The sequence below is a fragment of the Mizuhopecten yessoensis genome, unplaced genomic scaffold, assembly GCF_002113885.1.
Source record: "Mizuhopecten yessoensis strain PY_sf001 unplaced genomic scaffold, ASM211388v2 scaffold431, whole genome shotgun sequence".
Taxonomy (NCBI): Eukaryota; Metazoa; Mollusca; class Bivalvia; order Pectinida; family Pectinidae; genus Mizuhopecten; species Mizuhopecten yessoensis.
In genome coordinates this window covers 2,071,847-2,088,181 of record NW_018403543.1, presented here as the reverse complement: position 1 = coordinate 2,088,181, position 16,335 = coordinate 2,071,847, and the positions used below count along the sequence as shown (strand labels likewise).

Sequence of the window (16,335 nt, the reverse complement as noted above, 5' to 3'; positions counted from 1 at the left end):
TAACGTGTTAAAATATTGAGGTATATATGTATCGAGTCTGACAGAGAGAGCTATGCCATGTCTCCTCAGATAATATATACTGCTTATCATATCGCACTGTTGGTGTTGTTCCTAAGTAATCAATAACGTGCATGCGGTGTTGGCGAACTTACACTTAAGTTACACCCTTGAAAATAAATAAATTATCATGAATATCACCTCTTTGTAACAAAAAAAGATACATGTAGAACAGAAAAACTAAAATGACATATTGTAAATTTAAATAATTTAAAAGATCAACATTTAAAAAGAAAGAAAACAGATAGCCCAGACAAGTGTACATGTCATAAAGTGCCTATGATATACCACGGAAACCAAAGACGTCAGGGTTGTTTATTGTCGCGTTTGATAGAAAGGATTTAAAATGAAAATACATTGTATCACCAAAAAATAAGACCAAACAACAAAGAGGGACAGAATATACAACATTGTTAAAACATAATTGAAAACGTTAATAGAACCCTGATTATTATTACTAGGTCTTTTATTGCTTGCCCCAAAAGATGTTTGTGGTGAGCTTTCGAACATTTTAAAGAGTTGTGTGTCTTGCTAACGCTAAGATAATATGATAACGAAAGTAGAAAGAGGTACAGTCGGTGATTCTTTCGACAATGTCCATATTTTTAGAAATAGCTTACAGAATACCACATATTTATGAATAATGGACCTCACATAGTCCGCGTCTAGTATCTTAAAAACTCAACCAATATACAGATGTATTGGGTCGAAGTTGAGATACACCCGCAAAAGGTGGTTTGTGAAATGGTTCAGCAACTGATCTCCAAAGACACCTCTTTGGCTCGATTCCTAGCAAAGACATCCAAGGGTTCGATTTCTGGCACGAACATAGGAATTCCAAATGTATACCCTGTTCCTCGGAGCTTGCTACTATCAGTACCTCGATTTGACTTAACGCCGCCGTAGAAAACATTTGTTGGTGACACTGATTGGTCCTCACTATATCTACATTTGCATCGGTATTACAATGACGCTGATTGGTCCTTTCTATATCTACATTTATTTCAATATAACAGTGACGCATATTGGTCCTTACTGTATCTTCATTAATATCGATATAAAAGTACCGCTGATTGGTCCTTATTCTACCCACGTTTATATCGATGGAAAATCTACATCAATGCAAATATAGCAGTAAGGCTGATAGTTCCATACTCGTGGAAGGCAGTCGTGTTTGGCCGGTCTCTGTAACCTCTATCGATCAGACGCTTGTGATAGATGGGGCCTATTTCTGGGCCTCGTATGTTTGTGATGGGAAATGACTACAACGCACGGGGATTACACAATCAAGTTGGGGCTAATCAATATCCATTCATTTTAGAAAAAAAATAGTTACTCGTTTTTTTTTAAAGAATCCAACCTGAAATTCTATAAATAATGAAATCTAGTTCAAGAAGCATGTTCTGAGGGCTGGTGATTTTATTCACATTTAACACGCCAAGTTAAATAAAACCTGGTTGGAATAAGCCAAATGGCTTTATATTTTATTATATATATTAATTGAAAATATTTTTTTGTCAAAAAAGAGTTAGTTGGGTTGATGTTGAATATGCATAATAGTGGTATCATATCAAACTGAATGGGATATAAGGCTAACGCTATGCTATTATGCTCTCTTCTGTGTTTTATTGCATAAAGTATCCCCTTTGCTATCCTCTGTGTTATATCACATAATGTTATTATCTTTGCTATATTACAAGAGATATCATCTTCGCTACACTTAATCTACACTGTATAACATGATCCCACTGTCATAGCTTGTAAAGAAAACGTGTTTGTCTTAATGTAAAGTATGGGTGACAACAAGACCATGTATAGGGCCCTTTATTTGCCCCATTGTATCCCCAAAGAGGATGAAATCATGATGTTTCATACTGGTTTCTTCTTCTTCTTGTTGTTCTGCACCATTTTTGACCATTTTGTATAAAAAATACCCATTTCTTTTTGGTTTATAAAATCTGGTGTAATAAGTTTGGGTTTATGAACTCATTCAACATAAGAAAAAATACATAATGCATGCTCTATATAAGTTGTAAAACTTGTTTCCAAATCTTATTTCAACAAACCTGTATTGCTTCATATTATACTGTAGAAGAAAAAATATAAATGTCATAAAGTTAATATTAAACGAAAAAGAAAGCAAGTTGGTATTAAAAATTGCAAAATGAAATTTCTTTTTTCTCCGCAAATCAGACATTTCATTTACGTAGAGGAAATTAGCATACGTACACATTAAGCATACGCACACATTGGGTAAGGGAGATTTAAAGTAGAACAAGGATTTGCAACAGTATGCGTATATATTGTTTTTGTGAAAATTACCTTTTGCATGAGTAAATTTTAATATGTAAATCGAAAATACTCTATAAATAATATTATACACATATATCAATTTGTACATTTTGTGTATTTTGCCAATTTTCAAGAAGCTGTTTTTGCCCCGTGATCAAACATTTCCTGTGTTGTTCATTTCATAAAAATAGGATAAATCCAAACAAATAAAGGATGGCATTATCAAACTTTCCACATATCTTCAATCTATTTGTAAAAAAAAATGAATATCAAATCATCTTTATTTCGTTTTTCACAAACATGATTTTTCGTAGTTACCCTCCTATCTTAGTCAGCCTAGATCAAAACGAAACATTGGGACGATGCTTTGGCACTTGAATAAAAAAAAAACCAGGAGACCATTAAGAGACAAAGGGGCCTAAAACTGTCTTAAACGCTACCATCCATTTACCAACGCTACCATCCCTTTACCAACATTGCGAAATCCTCTTCAATAACGTTATACATAAAAGATTCAACATTTGTGATTTTTATTTTATCTCAAGTACTTGTGCATAATATCATCTATCACAGTTTTATCTATAAGTATAATACAATATCGAATAAAAGATTCCACGATCTTAACCTTTGTTTTTCGATGAGCGCCTTCTTGATCGGATGTTAATCACACGACCACCCATATTACATATATATCTTTATAGTGCTTTTGCTCGAATAAAACACCACTTGTAATTAATACCCATGTGCTATTAGTAAGACCTCCATCAACGTCTGTCAATAGGTTTTATATTGACATTGATATGTGCTGATTGAGAGAGGTCAACACGATTGTTAAGCATCGTTATGAGCTGGAACTCCTTGATATATCCTAGATTGACTCCTGTGTATTTCCGTACAAGTGTTGTGACCTTCTACTGCTTCAGTGATCTAAGTGTGTAAGAAATCCGAGAATATCAACAGATGTTTATGGGTCTTCTTCGCTCTTTGATATCGGAGCCTGCATTAAGCTGAAGCACTTACGACTTATTTGTGTAAGCCTTAGGAATCTTCCGTGAGAAGCAGACTGAGTGTGTTTTAAAACAAACATTGGTTTTATGTGACCATAAACAGTTAAATGGTCGTATTGGCCGGTAACATTTATACCGGATTGACTGACTTTGACGGTGGCCTTCTGATTTAACTCGATCCCTAGACACCATGTAAAAACTCTTAAATCAAATTCGATTTGTCCTCCACTTCTTGCAGAGTCTGATGAATGTTCTCCGTGTGTCTCCGTCCGAGTAGACAGTGTATGGCAGACAATAGGGAGAGTCTAACACTTTTCAAAAAGGTCAAGGGAAAATATTTTACAAGAGAAACCAAAAAACACTTTATGATCTAATCTCGACTATTGGTCATACATATTTTACTCGCCGATTCCTGGTAAATCTAATTTTGGACACGGCTTTGCAGCTGTTTCTGGATAAAGGCTGTGTTTGAATGTAGAGGTACACATTATCAAGCTGGGGTCTCATAATCAAAACAAAGAGCTTCATGCCAATTTGTGCGAAAAAAATCAAACATACATAATTGATATACCAAAAAGATAATTATGTGGCAATTACAATATCAGGGTAAAGTCGGAGTCCGCACTACCCTGTTTATTGTTTACAGCGGACACAAATCTGGTTAAACGCATCAGAGGCGTCAAGGTTAAGACACCACTCGTAATATGAATAAAATGTTAAGATTCCAAGGCTAGGCCAAGCCTGAACATTTTCGTTTTATTTTGTTGACCGCCTATTAACAGCTAGGGGCATTTCAGGACGTGTCTCTATGCGTGTTGTGAATGCATGCAGGTGTGTGTGTTTGTGTGTGTGTACAGGAGGCATGGTATGTTGGTGTACCTGGCTCTTTATGATAGCGCGGGTCTTATTCCGACTTTATAGTGTTATCTCATTGAAATACCTTGCCGAAGGCACCGAGCACAGCATTCCACCCCGTTACATTATACTGTCAACGGGTGAACCAGTCGTTGCCATTCCCTTAAATACTGAATGTTGAGCACGGAGTTACAGCTACCATTTTAAGGCCTTCGGTATGTCCCGGCCTCGGGACAGAACCCATTGACTTCCTTACCTGGGCTAACGTTCAACATTAAAGCCAAAAGTGAGGTGTTGTCTAGCAATGTGCTAGGAAGTAAAATGTAGTTAGAAGTAGAGAGAAACATAAAGATTCCAAATATTGAAACCGGTGTAGGAGTTTTTTTGTCACTTGTGTTCCCAAGTAGAGGACACAAAAGTTAATCCCCAGATCTGCTGGGGTTCCCCTCATAAGTCGCCTCTTACGATACATGCATAGGTTAACACCAGGTGTATTCTTTTCTCGATCCCCGACCTGCAAGGGTGATTCTGAAAGGTAAAAACATCAATAAATTACTAAAAGCCACGCGTAATAATTGAAGGTTTATGTAAGAGCATTAAGCAAACCAATGTTAGGGAACGCGTAAAAGATGAAAACATAAAGAATTGTAACCTTAGGACGCGTGAAATATATAAAGGTCATTTAAGAAACCAAGGTTAGGGAAAGCATTATAAAGGTAGGAAATTTAGGACACCTAGGTTAGTAAAAGTTTAATATAGGAAGGATATTTAGGACACCAAGGTTAGTAAAAGTGTAATATGGTAGGGTATTTAGGACACCAAGGTTAGTAAAAGCGTGATATGGTAGGATATTTAGGACACCAAGGTTAGTAACAGTGTAATATGGTAGAATATTTAGGACACCAAGGTTAGTAAAAGCGTGATATGGTAAGATAATTAGGACACCAAGGTCAGTAAAAGTGTAATATGGTAGGATATTTAGGACACCAAGGTTAGTAAAAGCGGTCAAGGTAAGGACACGTTTTACACATAGATAAGACATTTGGAAACCAAAGTAGAAAGTGTGTAATATAGGTAAGACAAAGAATACCACGTGAAAGGTTAATGTGTTGCAGGTAGAGCTGATTAGCCCTTCATCGTATCTCAGGCACATAACACTCGACCAGGTGATCCGGATTTTTTAATAGGTTTACTAGACTACCTCGTACATAGCTTTGTTAGCCTCACAGCTGAACACATTCTTTAACCGTAATTGCAAACAACTGTTTGACTTCATTCGATATACATTTATTCACCATGCTTTTATTTTGAAATTTCCAATTGCATCAGTGTATATGATAAGAGACTATTTTTCGCAGACTATGTACTAGTGTTGGGCTTCCAAATAATACCTGAACAAGTTAAGTTGACCTTGTGTTTAGAAAATGGGTTCATATCTGAACACACGTGTCTTGCACACCACACTAAACACATATGGAGGTTGCGCGGGAAAGTGACGATGAATCAAGGTTACCAACACTGGGTTCAATTGGCCAAAGCTAAGTTAGCTTAACGAATTATTAATCGAAATAGAATAAAAGCTATGTTTGACAAATATCTGAATATTGTTTACAAATACTGTTTTGTGTTTTGTTTCGCTGGCAGATTGTTTTGAATACCTGTTCATGCATTGTCTGTTGAGTTTTATTTATCTATTTATTGTTAGCGGTAAGACAATTGGAATGATTTGCACCATCCTGGCCTAAAGCTTATCATCCTTTGAACAACAGGTGACTGATATGGAGATGAAAGGTTCTTGAGAAATATGAGATGGCCTATGTGTATTTAACCTATCAACCCTTTTTATACCACGGAAATCTTTAAGCGAACAAACTCGTTAATATATCAAGACAGTTTTTTTTTGAAGTGAGTGTTTTTCCGGAGCTGCGTTAAGATAATAGACCGTGTGTAGTATCAAAACGTGGATAATGGGTTGTATATATTGACCTATTATGCCATTACAACCTTCAAGTTAATGCGACGGAGCAATATATATGTCGAAGTTACGAAGTAGGGGACTGGGTAGCAGAAGAGAGGTCAAGGTATTAGAGTTGCGGTGTGCAATGGGCCCAACGTCACTACAAGTAACACACCGAACTCAATTAGTGAATACATTTTAAAACTCAATCTTGACTGCACGTGTCAAGTATTTGGTCAAAATGAATGTGTTTATATGTCAAGGAAAGCGGGGTCTGAAGCTGACTGTCATACCTATCATTACAGTGACTTTGTCCTGAAATAATGAAGCACTATAGATTTAAATCAAAATTTGAATAGTATGAGGTTTTATATCTGTACCAATAAGAAAATTTCGAGGAGAATTATGTTACAGTCGACTGCTGGCATTGTGACTTGTGCCTAACACAATCCAATGACTCGGGAGCCGTTAGTTAATAACTGTTGCGTTTGATATCTTTAGGATATTTGAAGTGTGAGCAATCTAAACGTTATCATTGACAAAGTCGGCATACAATACTTTATTACAATATAATGCTTTCATTGATAGTGTACATGTACTCTAGCATTTAAGGTATTGTTGTTATAATGATTACGTATTTTAAAATATTTTCTAACCACTCACACTATTCTTAGATTTTCTGTACTAACATTTCCATCTCTCAGGGATTGGCCTTGCCGAGATAAGCCCGGTGTCCTTGTTTGGTGCACAGGGGCATGGACCGCTTTACTTGTAATATAAAAAAAAATAGGGGTCTCCTATACTAATATATACAAAGGGATATAACGACAGACTGAAATCCGTTACTCTCTTTTCTCTTTCAGCTCGTGTCAATCACAAATCTTTGTCCATATTGGATATACCTCGATTGAATATTGAAGACAATTGATTTATTTACAAAATTAAAACATAGCTACGACTGCCTGACACATAGTTATCCACTGACACCGCTTTAAAGTCGCAATTACACCAATAAATTGCGACCGAACCAAATTCTATACTCACGAGAAATGACCAAGTTTCGCGGATAAACTCGATAAATATATCCAAGGAATGGTTTAAATCCTTATTTAATATCCTCAATCCAATACATGTGCTGCCCGCTTCTCTGAAATACTACGTCGATCAGTTTCTACACATGACAAGTGGTATATGAGGATTTTCCCCCTCGCACACCTGCATTTCACAGCAGCAGTCGACAAATAGGCGCCATTTTCTTTCGAATTATTTTACGCTCCGCACAGAATGATGTTCCGCCCTATCAGTGGCGGAAAACAAATGAGGTAACATTTTTGGAGTAGCTTCCCTTTCGCATACATACAGGTAGCCAATGATAGGGCGGGACATCATTCTGTGCGGAGCGTAAAATAATTCGAAAGAAAATGGCGCCTATTTGTCGACTGCTGCTGTGAAATGCAGGTGTGCGAGGGGGAAAATCCTCATATACCACTTGTCATGTGTAGAAACTGATCGACGTAGTATTTCAGAGAAGCGGGCAGCACATGTATTGGATTGAGGATATTAAATAAGGATTTAAACCATTCCTTGGATATATTTATCGAGTTTATCCGCGAAACTTGGCCATTTCTCGTGAGTAAAGAATTTGGTTCGGTCGCAATTTATTGGTGTAATTGCGACTTTAAAGCGGTGTCAGTGGATTACTATGTGTCAGACAGTCGTAGTTATGCTTTCATTTTGTAAATAAATCAATTGTCTTCAATATTCAATCGAGGTATATCCAATATGGACAAAGATTTGTGATTGACACGAGCTGAAAGAGAAAAGGGGGTAACGGATTTCAGTCTGTCGTTATATCCCTTTGTATATATTAGTATAGGAGACCCCTATTTTTTTATATTACAAGTAAAGCGATCCATGTCCCTGTGGTTTGGTGCAATGCGTGGAGGTTCTCTAGAACTAATTATCCGCGTTTACCTTCCAAGTCCCAGCGGTATTTCTCTTATCGACTACATCGGCCTGGTACACTCCTTGACAAGAGGACGCCAATCAGCAAATACGGGTCATAATAAAACAATTCCTCCTTAATGGAAAATTATGACGGTGATCAGTATGGCATTTGAGGTAACCCAGAGACTGGGAGAGTGACGACAGGTAATTCTGAAAGGTACACGCTGGTCATATCTTGGTGATTAGCGATAAATTACATACAAGTACCCGTGCTAACCAGCTCTGCATACCAGAGGACCTCTTTCTACGATGGCCGACAAGAGCCTGACAAAAAGATATGAATGTTCATATCTTTGTGTACCATGGTACACTCTTATATGGTACACAAAGATATTAAAATTCAAATCTTTGTGTACCATGTAAAAGTGTACCATGGTACACAAAGATATGAAAGCAGAAATAAAATCAACCCGTTGATTTTGTATCTTTCTGTACCAAAATAACGGCCGTAAAAAGTCATGGTACAGAAACATGTGAAACCATCAGACGAAAAGGTTACCTAGTATGACAAATTACACCCCGATAAGGCTGTCATCACATACAATGAAATGTTGATTGCCCCAAATGAGCTACCAAACTATTACTTACTCATTTAAATTGAAATCAACTATTCAATATCCTTTACCGAATTTTATAAAAGTTTTACGTTAAAAAGGAAATCATTATGGATTATTTTTCTAATGCTTACATTTCTAATCTATTCTATCTGCTTCAACCTCTCAAATGAAAGACACTCCAAATCAGTTGAAAACGCCGACGGGGTCCGCAGGGGACAAGGGGACGAGAAGGGGGCAATCAATTTAATTACATCGAAGGATAAATAGGCTACCATTTTGGAAAAGAAAAAAAATGGGAAATACGATGAGCTAGTTGTACAATCCTTTATAATCTGGACATCAATTAAAACAAGGGATATGACAAAAATATACAGATGTCCTTTATCCCTTTTGGAGACCCTCTTAAGGCCCCAATACTTACACAATTGCAACTTACTCTGTTTTTCATCAGAAGTGATAAATGAACTTCACGACTTGTTTTGACATTGTATTTAATTAGGGCTTCACTATTCGGGGTCAGTTCTGGTCATAGTGTCCGATAACAACATTCCGATGCTCTGGTGGTACACTTTTTTCACACAAAAAAGAGTTTTTTTTGTAGAGTTGTTTATAATCTTTGTATGCCATGGTACACTTTTACATGGTACACAAAGATTTGAATTTTAATATCTTTGTGTACCATATAAAAGTGTACCGTGGTACAAACAGATATGAAAATTCCTATATTTTTTGTCAGGCTCTTGTCGGCCATCGTAGCTTTAATTCCGGTCTACATCTCGACGCTAAAGGGATTTCTAGAGATAAAACGGTTGCCAATCGCTCATTAGGACTAAAACTCGTTCGCCAGTAAGTAGGTCAATGGAAATTACTGTTTAAGATCACGAAGAAGGTCACAACTGCCTAGACTAACAATATTATTCCTATGGTATTACTACAGGTCTCGATTCTGTAATGGGTCACCTCAGAATCGATCTGGTGAAAGTATTGGATGTTGGAGTTGTGACGCCATTAAAGATGTAACGATGCGTGCACATTCCTGCAGTCACGACGTATACTTCCCACACTTCCCCCCCCCCCCCTCTCCGATACAGATCCCACGGGACCCGTATACGTGTATAACGAGACCTAGGTAAAATGTCAGCATGCATCATTGCATGTTTGTGATGACGAGTGCGTTACCACGGGTGTATCGACTACTACTATTGCGTGTCAAGGCTCAGTGCGCACCTGGGAGCATCAACCGTTGCATTCCGGAGGAACAAGTCCCAAGGGATCACGGTTTCCTTGTAAGGAGTATATATAAATGGCAATAACATCTTGAATCAGTGAAATAATTTGGTACCGCCAGTAAGCTACGGTCGCATGCCCAAAATATAATAAATGTCTTTTACTTGAGGCCGTGGTTTTTTTGCGACGCCTGGTGTAATTGTGTTACGACCAAGTCCTTTGTACTTGGAAATTTCGGAAATCGATCTAAATAAAGGATATCAATGCGTTGATATTCATCACGACTTCCAGGGAAGATAATATCTACTACGGAAACCAACAAGTTTAGTCATTATCGGAAACGCGTCTCGGAAACCAGCATACAATGTAATACTCCAATAACAGCGAGCAAGGTAAGGTGTCTTAGATGGGACACTACCTATACAAAAGAAAGAAAGCACACTGTCAAGTGCTTTGTCGGCAGGTGACAAGCACATGTGCACTGTCATAGCTGTGTTGAGTTGGGTAAGGCACAGACAATCATACTTATCACATCCACAAGAACCCGTTATTGTGTTCCATTATAAATTAAAGAGCGTATAATCGTTTGGATCCCAAAAATAAACCCGAGAACCAAAAGCACCTTTAGCGAAAGTGAAGACATTGACAGGCGAAAACAATTGAGCAATGGAAATAACGAATCAATAAATATGTAGTACATCCGTATTGCATCAACACATTTCAATAAAGTTTGAATGTATCATTATCTTCAACTTCAATCGTTTCTTTATCGTTTTTTGTGTGTGTCTGATTCACTCGTACACAGCAAATTTAATTTCCTGTCCTGTTATAATCCAGGGGATATGGGTGCAACGTCAGATGACGGACGGAAATGATCCGCACTCCAAATAAAACGTGTACTGCCGGAAAAGGACAGATTAGAACCGTTATTACTTGTTGTTTGGAACTGGTCAATATAAAGTCCTTTGATATCTTTAATTACCTTGATATATATCGGAGAAAGGATTTAGAAATTACAAAGATTTAATTCACAATCAATTCAATGTTTGAGCGACGTCGATTTCCGTTACCATAGCAACAAATGGAACTATTACGACTTAGGTATCTTCTAAGTGGAAATTCAATTTCGGGTCAAATTTGAAATTTATTTCACGGGGAATTTTGAAAATTGAAATTTCAACGAAAATTTTAGCGTAAAAACAAGTTGTATCTTTTTGTTAAGAAAAGCGTATGATGAATATAACAGAAATATCGACTGATTCTCTGCACAAGTAGAGTACATATTTGCATTGCTCTGAACAGCGTTTTTTTCTGTTTTACAAGAGAATTAAGTTGAGATTACAAGGCATTGGCAGAACTCGGATGACGGAACAAGCTATATCCGGATTTGGTGTCGTTTCTCGGAGCGACTTAACATCCAACATATAGCTAGCGGTTATGTAACCAAGATAACCCGTGTAGTCACTAGGTCTGGAAAGGACGGAACGCCTACAGCGCCACGTGCACCACCTTGCTCTTACATTAAGTAGTCACTGCAGTTTATGTGAACTGAAAAAGAAAATTCATGATAAACCTTACCACTGTTACCATTTTTTTTTTAGATAAACGTTGACTGTTACGTTACTGTATAACTTGTCTAGAAGAGCCAGTACAGTCGGAATTAAGCCCTGTACCTAATCTCTGAGTCGGATGAAGATAAAAAACCGTTTCAGGTTATGCTATGACTACTCATCGCCTTATTGCAGAAAAAATAAATCTACGATGGGTTTACTTTGTTGGTAATGACATCGAACTTACTCCCTGCGGAGATTACTCCTCATAGTGGAGAGCTAATTAGGGGAGGTAACCAGACTAGCCACATAGCTTTTAAAACATATCTTGATAAAAATAAACGATGTTTGTAATCCTCTACCTAATTTATGGGGATTTTTATCAAATATGAAATTTAAGCGTTGGAACCTATCGTGACGCATTACTTACTAGCGCTGCATGTATGCCTTCTGCTTTATGTAATGCGATGCGATGGCCCGATTAGGCCTGGAGGTGAGGGTCTCCCGTGTCTCCGTTTGCTACCTTCCTTGAGCAGAGACACTTATCGATGACATATATCAACCGAGCTCTGTCATAAGATACGGCATTCAAGATGAAGATTATTTCCCTTATTGCATGTAATACACATTACACAACCCTTGTCTGTGCGTTGGTATTTACAGTTGTATATATGGTCACTGGTTAGAAACGTACATCATAAACAAAACCTATGTATGATTTAAGGGGTGCTAGGGTCTTCACCATTTTGTAAGTTTAGGAATGTCCTACCTTTCTTAATATATGTATGATTAAAGCAGTCCTAAGTAAGCGCATGGCTCGAGACTAATAGCGTTTTCTATATGATGACACCAGTACGTCATGCGTCATTTAAGTCAAATAAAAGCTTACCATACATCTCTCGTACGTGATCACGGCCTCCCATACATCTCCCTTAGCCGAAATCTGATCACGATCTCCATCCATCTCTCGTAGGCGACAATTGATCATGTCCTTCCATACATCTCTCGTAGGCGACATCTGATCACGGCCTCCCATACATTTCTCGTAGGCGACACCTGAGCACGGCCTCCCATGCATCTCTCGTAGGCCACATCTGATCACGGCCTTCCATACATCTCTCGTAGGTGACACCTTCTGGCAGTGGCTGATCCATTACTAGTTCAGATTCGATGCAACCAATGTAATTGTTAAATTCCTCCGTAGGGATGACTTCCTGTTAAACACGGATGTTATACAATCAAATTCCAGGCATGTTAATTAGTATTTGTAACATTATACCTACGAATAACCTAAAATATTACGCAATATTGGTTAATTTATTGTATTGTCAATATTAAACTTCTTTTGCAAATTTAGCAAAGTACATAATGGACACGTAACATTTTATTTTTTTTATGTATGGTATGGTATTTTATTTCATTAATGTGTTACATGTGTTGCCATTTTCGTAGAATATAAACTATAAGCTGTTCAATGAAAATACTTTAATACTTGTTTTATTTCGGTTGCAGCCCCCAGTCGTCCCAAAAACATGGCACGAGGGAACCCTCAATGCGATAGAACTGGGCCCCGCCTGTCCCCAGCACAGCGGGGGTCTGGCATACATCGAGCTCCATGTTCCGGGCTTCAACAAGACTAGCGAAGATTGCTTATATCTCAACGTATACACACCAAAGGTAAGTGAAGTCATTGGCCAACCTTGTATTCTGACAGAAAGAATTGCGAGAAAATCCTTCTCTGTGTGGCTATTACCTTTACTGATTCGAGCAAAAAGCACACCTGCTGTATCTTCGTGCATGATTGTATGAGGCAACTAACGGGGGTTCTTAGCAGAATCAGTTCTTCTTTCTTGTTTTTCTTTTTTGTTTTCCCTGCTTAGTGGACATTCAAGAGACCACACTTGATGTGCTGCCCCCATTGTAACATTAAAAGCATTTCTCTTATATTTTCTCTCCTATCTACACTTTAAAGTGTCCCCTGAGATACCCACAATTCGCGGACACAGTTGTCATAGGATATTAGCTATTTCGAGAATGCGAAACCAAGAATAATCGAACAAATCTACATGTAGTGGCTGCTATCGAGAATAGCCTTCACTTTGTAGCGATAGCCATGTTTTAACCGAAAGTTTTAAAATCACATACATCAAAGAATCCGCATGTTTTGGTATTACATATTTAATATCAGCCGTTCAAGTAATAGGATATGCTGGGTTCTTACTTAAGTGTCTTTCATGGAAATTGTATGAGAAAATTGATTCGATTCAAATAGTACTGATTTTGGAATGTATCTCAAATCCCAGCGGATCAACGGCTGTGTAAGAGTACAAGGAACATTGTGTGGTCGGTTACGAAATCTTTATCATTGACACAGCTTCCTTGGGGTCAGTCTTAACGACGTAGTAATCAGCCGAAATTCTTTACCTGTAATAAAACTCAGATTGTTACAACCGTATGTTTAACCTTAATACTCGCTAATCCTACACTTCCTGACGACGATAGGGATTGTCGATAAACTCTGTTAATTACTCTGAAATCGAAAACGTCTTCTGAGATGCTTTACCAGCTAAAGCTAGTTTCCATGAGATAAGAACGATGCGTTTCCACACTTCTGTATTAATTGAGCACGCTCGAGTGCAAGGTCTGTCTTTGAAGAACCAATTTCGCTATGGATCTGATATTTCGCTTTCAAGTGTAATCCTTAATATTCCAAAACGATGCAAACGTGATATGAAGTCAAATACCTCTAACGGTTCAACAGGGATTATGGCCGCCTCATACAATATCGCAATGGTTATCTTGTAAATACCTGGCATTGCCGGAGATAAAATAAGGGGATTCGATAGAGGAACAAACCATCAACCACAAAACCGTAAAAATGCGGAGAGAGCAATTAAACATATCAAGATACGCCATTCACATTGATGTATTGGTGTAGGCAACTTGAACGAGGATTTAGCGGGGATTGAGATGAATCAAAAATACTGACAAAATCGCCTTAATGTAATGAATAGATGTTCTTTCAAACTCCCAATCACACTTTCGCGTCTGAAGTGTTTGACCTATGTCAAGAAGATTGTGTAAGTACATCGAACAAGTACTGTCTTATACACGGAACATTTTTATAAAGTCTGGTGTACTTAACCATGGGTATTACTTCCATCATAACCCGATTCTGCAAATAAATATTATATTTTGTTATGTTTCGAATATTTTATTTCCAAAATATTTTTTTATTGTTAAGGGCTAAAGTGTTATGGTTCGTCAGTCATGTATACATATATAGTTTCGATCAATGATTTTCCCCTTTGTTTTCTTTTTGTTTGTTTTAATTTTTCAGAATTTTTGTAACAGTGCATTACACTATCAACATATAAGATGTATTATAATCAGCACGCATTCGTTTATATTCTTTAAACAATTTATATATGTACAGCAATAAAGCAAAACCCTTAAAAACATTAAATAAAGCAAAAAAGTTAACTTTGTCTGGCTTTCTACATCTACAAACGATTTTTTTCTTTCTCGACTTTTTCAAGTGAATGTTTTACGTACATATTTAGACGAAGGAATAGTTGACTTGTAATGTACATGGTATAGATATTGACATTGCATACTTGTTTACAGAAATGGACATTCATTTTGATATATCTGAAGACATTCCCCCCGTATTAAGATCGTAACATGACACATGCCTTTATATAAGTATTACTCATTGGCTTCCAAGGCACACTATAAAAGGTAGAAATTGACAACTGAATCACAAAAAAATATGTCTGAATATTTACGTTATTACTGTTTCAGACTTGTAGACCCTTATTTGAATCCTGTTTTTCAATTTAATATATTTTCTACTTTAATTAAATGAAAAAAAAATCTGTAATATGTTCAAAAATCCAGTGTTATATACCTTAGTTTTATTCAATATTGTTTCAGTACTGTTTTTCTAATGAATTTTTTAGAAATCATAAAACAATCTGATTTGTTGCTCCTATACGCACGCATTGTACTTTAATTATGGTGTGTACTTGCAGATTTAATTAAAGTGCTCTTTGGTTTGTAGTAATTAAACGTGGAGACCGACACATCTGGTTGATATATGATATTACCCCGTGTTACAGTATTGTGTTTCTCGTTACAATAAGGGGAACAGAACCAATACTTTCACCGCGAAATTATTTTTGACGGAAGACCTTTAGCTGTGCTTTCCTCATAAACCCACTGTAACCAATCAAAGTCATGACGGTTGCTTTATAAAGTATAACATATTTTTGAAGAAAAAATATTTCTGTAAATTTCAAATTTTTTTTATACACTTTATATTTGTATATTTGTTTCGAACACATTTATTGCTTAGTTTATTGGATTAGGTTAAGGAATTTCATAAAGCACAACAGAACACTTAGTTTTAAAATGTCCAGGAGAGGAATCCCTCTCCCAAACGCTGCATGAAGTTGAAACCTTCCTTAACAGTGGCATCCTCCCGTTTGTACTCTACTGAATCTGCCAAGGAAAACTCAAGTATACTTATTTTAAATAGTGAAAAATCGAACCAATCAATTTTAGATTAGGGAAACTCCAGTCGCTATATTTAAGATCAGGAACTTTGATTTTCTATTACAACCTAAATACACTACGACCAAAGGTATGTTTCCGCGTACGTCACATACACACAATGTACTGTTCTGACGTTGTACGCTTATTTTCACTAGTCTTAGATTGTTTCAAACTTATTTGTTCTTTCCTTAGACGCATGAGAGTAAATACAAATAACGAGAAAAACATGTTGAATATCAGTGGCGGATCCAGAGACCTATCTGGGGGGG

The 16,335-nt window shown here is 37.0% G+C and overlaps 1 protein-coding gene across 2 annotated transcripts in view; it reads left to right on the top strand.

Moving 5' to 3' along the window:
• LOC110449240 (cholinesterase 1-like) overlaps nt 1–16,335 on the top strand; it is a 149,690-nt gene that overhangs the window by 79,227 nt on the left and 54,128 nt on the right. For both annotated transcript variants that reach the window (XM_021495984.1, XM_021495992.1), the window contains exon 2: nt 13,022–13,186. In XM_021495984.1, the coding sequence (XP_021351659.1) occupies nt 13,022–13,186 (165 nt within the window). The remainder of the gene's footprint in view (nt 1–13,021; nt 13,187–16,335) is intronic.